General features: G+C 35.4%; 1 protein-coding gene across 1 annotated transcript; it reads right to left on the bottom strand.

Annotated features, from left to right (window-relative positions):
* Nucleotides 1-2,756: 2,756 nt before the first annotated feature.
* Nucleotides 2,757-4,286, bottom strand: LOC137626203 (uncharacterized). Its single transcript, XM_068357277.1, has one exon. The coding sequence runs from the start codon at nucleotides 4,284-4,286 to the stop codon at nucleotides 2,757-2,759; it is 1,530 nt and encodes a 509-aa protein (XP_068213378.1).
* Nucleotides 4,287-8,971: the final 4,685 nt, after the last annotated feature.

Here is an 8,971-nt window from a genome sequence, read left to right as displayed (position 1 = left end):
AACAAGCCAAGCACGATAATCTACTCGAATTTATATTAAAGGTGGAATAGTGAAAATTGCGTTTAACAATTAAATACACCAAATACAGTATAATTTAAAATTTTCAAGGTCAAATTGTATTAAATATTAATAGCAGACACGCTGGCTGCCACAATTCATGAATGGAATTGTTAACTGCTATAAATTAAAATATACTGAGCGTGCATAATCACCAAGTTACGTACATCTTATATCAGTCCGGCAGGAGTAAAGCTGCACTTTTATGGACGAGGTGGTGTGGTAGTCTCAGGGGTTCAAACTTCCAATATACGGAATAATACCCGGTTGCCGTCTCGATGAGCCCCATCGATGTCTCACTTATATATTACTTTGAGTTCATGAGGTTAAATAAACCCAAATCCAGAGCGAAGATAATTTCCGGATAAAACCATAGGATCGTCGATCGGCCGGATATATATAATGATGGATCGACAAACCTCTCTCCACTCTGCCTCACGTTGAACTGATCTACCAGAACAAAAGAACTGGAACAGACTTCTGTTTTCTTTAATGTAAACACTCAATTGGTGATCTCGGTAGTTTACTAGCTAATTAGATTGTAAGTACCTGTGACAACAAGCTCAGTTTAGATTCCTCTAAAATAAAAGAGATCACGAATTGTGTATTTGGCACATTAAATAAATATGCAATTTTCATTTTCACACCTAAGTAATGGAAGTATTTAATATGAAAATAAAAAATGAAATTCCTTTTCATTTTCCACACTCCAGGGGAAGGGTTCAATAATGCAACGTTATTGAACTATTATAAAAATTAAGCACAACAATGTAAATAGATTTTTACTGCAATACCCAGCCTAATATATACAAAATATACATTTCAAAAGAACTAAATTACTCATTGATAAGCATATTTTTTGTTCTGCTTTCACTTTCTATGGCGGCTTTTCGTCGCACCCTATTTACAATCTGAAAATTGTCATTAGTAATAACGGATTTCCCAGACTGATCAGAATTTACATGCATTTCCTTTACACTTAAAATTGGAATCAAAGAGCTTACATGACACTTTACTAATTCGCGAGTTCTACCTTTCAATAAAATTGCATTAGTTGTCTCCCCAATAGTGTTTATTACTGTCTCCTTCACCACTGCCCTTGGATAATTAAAGGGTTTACAATTTTCTTCTTTTATCAATACAATATCACCTGGATAAAGTTGTTTATGTGTAACAGGTTTGTATCTACTCTTATCATTGACTGCTTGCGTCATTAAATGAGCCAAAAATTCATTATTATAGGTTTCAATCAGAGCCTTTCGTACATTTTTCAATTTATTATAGCTCTCTTTAATGTGCAATACTGGCTCCTTATTTGCAATCCACTCAGAATCCATTTCTGGGTCTGGCTGCAAAGAGGGGATAAGATTAAGAGAGATCCTATCATAACCATAGATAAGTCTTTCAGGAGTTATCGGGTCTGGAATAAAGTCATTACTTTCATCTCTCAATCCTTCAACAAATGCAACAGGTCTACGATTGACTTGATAAATTATTTGAGCAACAATAAACTCAAAATCTCTGTATTCCAACACGTAATTTTTAATAGAGCCATGAATTAGTTGCTTCACCATTTTAACACAAACTTCAACTAAACCTCCCAAAGGATGACAACCCTTGAAATATTGTTCAAATGTGGGAAACTTCACATTGTTTTCTTCAAAATATGCTTGAGTGTCAGAATCCCTCAAGAAATCAGTCATTATATTTGCTCCAGCTACCAATGATGAACCTAAATCTGATAAGCACAATTCAGGAATGCCATATTCATAAGTATGGATCTGGAAGGCTCTCAAGAATTCTATAGTACATACTAAGATCAAAACATATCTTCAAATTTATTGCTCTCGACCATAATCAAGTGATGCACAGAATCCAGATCTTAATTTTCTTCTGTTGATATTTTACCTGAAAGTATCCCAAGTAATCAATAAAAATATATTTAGATGGAATGTTAGGGGGTTTCAGTCTAAATTCTCTGTATGGTGATTGATTAAGCTTAATAGTTCTCTGTTTCACCTTGCGACAAGTAATACACTCCTTCAATACACGTTTTACAACAGAGGAGTAGTGCGGTACCTAATATTGCTTTCTTAATTCAGTTAAAATTACATAGCAACCTGAATGAGATAATGCACAATGTAAACTTAAAATTATCAATCTCACAAGCTCACTGTGCTTTGACAACAATATGGGATAAAGAATACTTTCATCACATTTCCAACGAGAAAATTTACTCCTAACTCTCAATAAACCAGTCCTATCAGGATAAACATTAAGTTGATTAACTAGATTGGGGATACTCCCAATATTCTTGCACTTACTTGAAAAATACTTTTTCACATCTGCAAAGTGAATGTCTTGGTCAACTTTCAGGATTTGAGTAATAGCCTCTGTGTACAAATTTGTTGAGGTTACTTTCATATGAGCATATTTAACTGTATCCCTTTTATACAGTCTACCTTTTAGAATGTAAACAAACTTTAAAACTAATCTATGTACAGAAACCAGTTTGTAGAAATCAGAATATTTCTGTGGAGATATTAAATGCTCATTAACTTTAGCTATAGACGTGCCATGCATCGCCTGATAGTTATATGCTTCCAGGGCTGAAAAGTCAGGCTTTGCCAAAGGATTTGGAACCTGAATATTCAAAATATCATCTCTGCTGATCTGCATATCCATATTAGAACACACTTTTAAAAATATTTAGGTCCTGAAAAATAATTGGACTTCATAAGAGTTCTATATGAAACAGGTCTGGTAATTTGATCAGCTGGGTTTTCAATACCCGAAACAAATCCATAAATAATGGGATGAATTTCACAAAGTCTGCTTATGTGTTCCAACCGATTAAGAATGAATATACTTTCCTTACTTTGCTTCTTAAGCTTATGAACATGAGAATTAATCCAAGCAAGAGAAACTAGACTATCAGAATATAGCTTCAATTCTACTATATCTACTGGACTAACACAAGCAGGGCCTACCAGATCTTTATAAAGGTCAATTAATACTTCTAAGCCCAATACAATAGACTGAAATTCTAATGAAGGAATTCCCTTAGCTGAAAGCGCTTTGTTAACAATTCTGTTTTTGGCAAGTACAAAACTAACCTCCAAAGAATCAATCTCTTGAATATAAACAGTAGTACCATATATATCTTTACTGCTATCAGTAAAAGCTATCAATCTATACTGACTATTCCTTCTTCCCACAAACCTTTGAATCTTTATTTCAGGAGATGCATTGACTTGTTTACAAATGTTTTTCCATTCCCTCAAAAGGCTATCATCAAGTTTCATATCCCAATCAAATGAGCCATCACACTGCAACTTGTGCAAAAACAATCTTGCTCTATTTAAAATTGGTCCTGTAAATCCAAACACATCATAGTGTGCAGCAATGGATTTTAATACTTTCCTCTTGTTATCTGCTCCAATATCCAACTGCAAATGTCTTTTTCTTAAAGTATCCTCTAAACGATTCCATACCATTCCCAAAAGCTTAACTTCTGCCGAGGTTTTCTTAGACTCATTTTCATTAATTTTATCCTGTAGTTCCTTATCGTTGGTGACGAACTGCTGCAAAAAAAATTTATAAGGTTCAAATATGTTTTTAAGATTATCAAATGCCCACAGAAGTTCTGCTGTATTGGAGGTGATGCTACCATTATCCATATAGATTAGGGAGTAGATGTGTTTCTTAAGTTCCTTAATTTCTTTAGAATCCATATCAGTATCAGTCATAAGGATTTTGTACAGACCAAGCAAAAGCAAACAAGGTGAGCAAACTAAGCCAAAGGGCAATCTCAAATTTCTATATCCAACAAGAGTATAATCTTTCCGAGCCATATTTTTGAACCACAAGAACAGCAGCTTGTTTGAATCCAAAGGGGTCAAGCAAATATTTAGAAAAGCTTTCTTTACATCAAAACATAGCAATTTAGTATCAAAGCGTAAGTTCAAAAGAGCAGTGGTTATCTTTTGATTGATGCAAGGTCCACTCAACATGGCTTGATTGTGACTAAGTGTAACTTTCTGAGAGGGATCTCTTTCACTAAGGTTAGATAAAAAGACCACCCAACATTTTGTAGTCTCTCTCTCAAGCTTGAAAACTCCCAGGTGACCCATGAAACTGTGACAAGGATTCTCCAACAAAAACTGTTCCAAATTCTCTATTCTTTCTATGATGCCTAACTCCTGTTGTTCTTTGAAATATTGATCCATCACATTTAAGTAATCAGGATTCTTTGTGGTGAACTTCCCTTAAATTAGACTTCAAAATCTGAGTTGCCAAATGGCGATTTTTGCCCAATAAATGTTTCACCTTATTATTCCAAATTAAGGGCATAACTAGTCTCCCGTCAACATTCCGAGTTGTGTTACTGAGAACATAGTCAACAATTTTATCATTGTTCTCGACATAATCTTCTGGAATATTGACATCATCAAAATTCAATGTTTTCGAACATAAGTTGTCAAGAACTTCTTTGCTGGCTCTTTCAAATTCAGAGTCTATAATTTCTCCATTATGATCAAGTACCACTAGGTTAGTTCCAACTTCTGTATAATTGTTTGTCAGGGAAGCATTGAAGACCATGTCCTCAACTTCTTCACATAGTATAGATAAAATATTAGAGCATGAAATATGGGCAACTGTGTCCTGACAATTCATCAAATGTATCATATTATGACTCATTTGATCCAGATTTCCTATAAGCATAATACCCAACGGAGTTACCGAATACACAGAAGGTATATTACCCTCTTAAGTCACCAAAAAGAACAGAATTTTCCTCTATGCAATATGCAGAATTTGACCCTAAAATGAAATCTACGTCCATAATTTCATCCTTTCCATTTAACAGATATTTATCAGCCACAATATAGCCCTTTTCAATAAAACCCTGAACAACAGATGTCAATCCAGGTGGTTTTAAACATGTTTTAATGGATGGTACACTCATCGCCTCCAATTCACATAATCTGTCCCCAATCACCATGGCCACTATATAAGAACATGTATTGTACAATCGGGAAGAATTAAATCCATTTACTCTTAACGTAATATTTGATTTAACAATTGGTAAGTTTTCTCTAACAGCACACTCTTCCGTTATGAAATTTGATTGACATCCCCCATCTCGCAAACAACGGATGCGATTTCCATTAAGAAGGTCACAAGAAAAGGTGGGTAGAATTGCAAGACTACAATCATTTATCATCATAACATCCCTTGATGCTTCAGCAAAGGTTATACTTGAACTCTTATCTTTTACTTCTACCTTATCTGACTTTGGAGGCTTATCTTTACCCTTCTTTGCCAAACCATTACTGTCATTTGTGTGTTCTTTCCTTATATTAGTCAAACACAAAAACGTGAAATGAAAAGAACCACAAAAACGACGTCTGACAAAATAGAAATTGCACTTATCTGAAGAGTGATCCAACCGAGCACAAGCTTTAAGTTTCTTCAGCCTATCGAGCTTTGATTTAGGGTCCGGATATTTACTACATTTATGAACTGGATGGTCACCATTATCGCAAAGAGAACAATGTTTGAATACATTAGCATTAACTTTCCGTAATGTTACGTTAGATGCTAAACTTGTGGTGGGGGTTGATTGACAATCTACTTTGGCTGCTAAACCAACAGCTGAATTAGAGGGACATGGTCTGTGTTTAGATCTATAATCAACTCGTTTCTGTACTTCCATATATCTCTCACTCGCCTCAAAGAACTTGCTCTTTTTCTGATCCAAAGAAGGGCTAGTTTCATTTGTAATTTGCACAAGCTGATCTTTAAATTTTTTGTTTAGTCCCTTCCATGAAAAATACTGTACTACATCATCAACAGAGATACTCAAAATTTTAATAGAGTCTTATATAGAATTAATATTACCAATATACTCAAATGGATCAGATGAAAAATCCAACTTCAACTCTGTCATACGCTGCAATACATTAAACTTACGAACTGAAGGAGACGCAAGTGCTTGTAAGAGTAAATCCTTTTCAACAGTATAAGACTGTTGTACACTATCCAATGAATTAATCAAATGTGACGCTCTACCGGAAATCTGCTGTCTTAATAGCAAAAACTTGTCAAAGTCTGAATAATTATACTGCTGTACAACATCTTCAAACTGACTTAAAAACTTAGTCAAATCTTCACCACCTTGGCTACAGAATGTAGGCAAAGGAGCCTCAGGACTTTTAAGCCTACCACTATTACAACATGGCGATTGTGATACAGAAACTTTGGTTAAATTATACAAACACCGATTTATTTTGTCGTCATAAGAACTACTCTCATTAATTTCCCTTTCGTTCTCAGCAACAGCTTTGGCTTCGTCCGAAGCATTATCTTCCCATTTCAAATCTCTAATGATAACATCCAATATGGAAAGTTCATCTTTAACTCTGTTTAATTTGATTTCAAGAATTTTTCTTTCATCATCCGATTTACCAGACAAACTTGAAAGGTAATTGAAAATAATATTCACTTGTCCTCTAAAATTCCCTCCTGAACTAATGTGATATTTAAGTTTATGAGACATTTTGGCACAAAACAGATACTGTTCACAAAGAAATAAATGTTACAAATATATATTTAAAAAAATCACGAACGCTAAACAAATCACAGTACGGCCGGTAATAACTAAAAATATCCCACATAAATTATCTAATGCATTATGAAATTGCCACAACAAGCAATAAAACTAAACACCAAAACAACGCGCAATAAGAGAAAAAAATTATTACCACCTTAAATGAAAAAATAGCAATAATTCACCAAACAATTTGTAATAAGAAAAATAATTCAATTAGCAGGTTACGACACCGAATGAGGCCACGGAAACGGCAACAGCAGCTTTCCAGCGCGCCCACCCGGGGGCGCCATTTGAATAAAATTCTGGGATATAATAAAATATATAGTTCTAAAATGACTATATTTATCAATATATCTGATCATTTTACATAGTTAATAATGGAAAGCAGTAAGCTGAGTTGCCGTTCCGAAGTCCTCGAGAATATTCAACCACTCAAATTACCAAGTGGTCGTATGCAGTAATATTCTCTTCAACATATATCCCTTTATTCAACACTGACCTGAAATTTATGAAACAATACACTGTAATAGGATATAAAACAGCATCTAACCCAAAGCAAAAAATTACCCTTAAGAAAGTTCGAGCTATATAAAGAAAACAACTTGACAAATAACAAGCCAAGCACGATAATCTACTCGAATTTATATTAAAGGTGAAATAGTGAAAATTGCGTTTAACAATAAAATACACCAAATACAGTATAATTTAAAATTTTCAAGGTCAAATTATATTAAATATTAATAGCAGACACGCTGGCTGCCACAATTCATGAATGGAATTGTTAACTGCTATAAATTAAAGTATACTGAGCGTGCATAATCACCAAGTTACTTACATCTTATATCAGTCCAGCAGGAGTAAAGCTGCACTTTAATGGACGAGGTGGTGTGGTAGTCTCAGGGGTTCAAACTTCCAATATACGGAATAATACCCGGTTGCCGTCTCCATGAGCCCCATCGATGTCGCACTTATATATTACTTTGAGTTCATGAGGTTAAATAAACCCAAATCCAGAGCGAAGATAATTTCCGGATAAAACCATAGGATCGTCGATCGGCCGGATATATATAATGATGGACCGACAAACCTCTCTCCACCCTGCCTCACGTTGAACTGATTTACCAGAACAAAAGAACTGGAACAGACTTCTGTTTTCTTTAATGTAAACACTCAATTGGTGATCTCGGTAGTTTACTAACTAATTAGATTGTAAGTACCTGTGACAACAAGCTCAGTTTAGATTCCTCTAAAATAAAAGAGATCACGAATTGTGTATTTGGCGCATTAAATAAATATAATGCAATTTTAATTTTCACACCTAAGTAATGGAAGTATTTAATATGCAAATGAAAAATGAAATTCCTTTTCATTTTCCACATGTGGTAGTCCTGGCCATAGCACTAGCCAGTTGCCTCAAGACATCTGAACTGTGGATTGCCTTTGGAGCTGGGAAGAGTTTCAGGTTCCTTGCTGCTCCTGAGATCACCAAAGCTCTTGGACCTGACTGGTGTGTGTCCTGCTCTTACCGATGTTCCATGCCTTCACTGGATGTGAAAGTGTCCTTTCTAGGCAGCAGGACAAGAAGACTACGTGGGACACCTAGACCACCTATGGAAACGTCACACCAGCATTCTGCGCTTTGGTTATCATGCCATTGACGAGTGGTTGCAACCAGTGGAGCGATTTGTGGTTCTGTTGTAAGATTGCACCAGCACAGAGGAGTATATGAACCAAGCAAGGAAACAGCTGTTCAGTAAGAAAGGCCGAGCTATTGGTGGTCTGTCTCCTACACAGACTGCACTCATCCAACACACCAAGATAGCTCCTTATCAGGCTGGTCACTTTTAGGCCCAAATGATGACTTGTTATAGAGCTTCCATTACCAAGAGATTGGGTCTGGAACAAGAAACCTGGTGGTGAATGGAGTATAAACTGGATGACCCTACCAGAAGCATAAGAAGCTTGTGGGGAACTCTTGTGATGTGATTGCAAGAACAGCTGCAGGGAATGCTGCAAATGTCATAAGGCATATCTTCAGTGCACAGCTCTGTCAGTGCCGTGGATATTGCTATAAGTGACGTAGGTCGCAGAGAACAGTTCATAACTTCTTGGACACAATTTCAATCGTATTAACAAGCTATTGTGTGTACTTCTACTACCTACAAAATGAGAAGAAACAATTCTGGGTTGTTTGACGCCTTTGATGATGTGGTCGATTTCAAAATAGTTCAAATTAGTAATTATTTTCCAATTCAACTGTTATGTGGTCAGTAAAATTAATTATGTATGATTTATGAC

This window comes from Palaemon carinicauda, chromosome 33, assembly GCF_036898095.1.
Source record: "Palaemon carinicauda isolate YSFRI2023 chromosome 33, ASM3689809v2, whole genome shotgun sequence".
NCBI lineage: Eukaryota > Metazoa > Arthropoda > Malacostraca > Decapoda > Palaemonidae > Palaemon > Palaemon carinicauda.
This window is presented reverse-complemented; position numbering and strand designations above follow the sequence as displayed.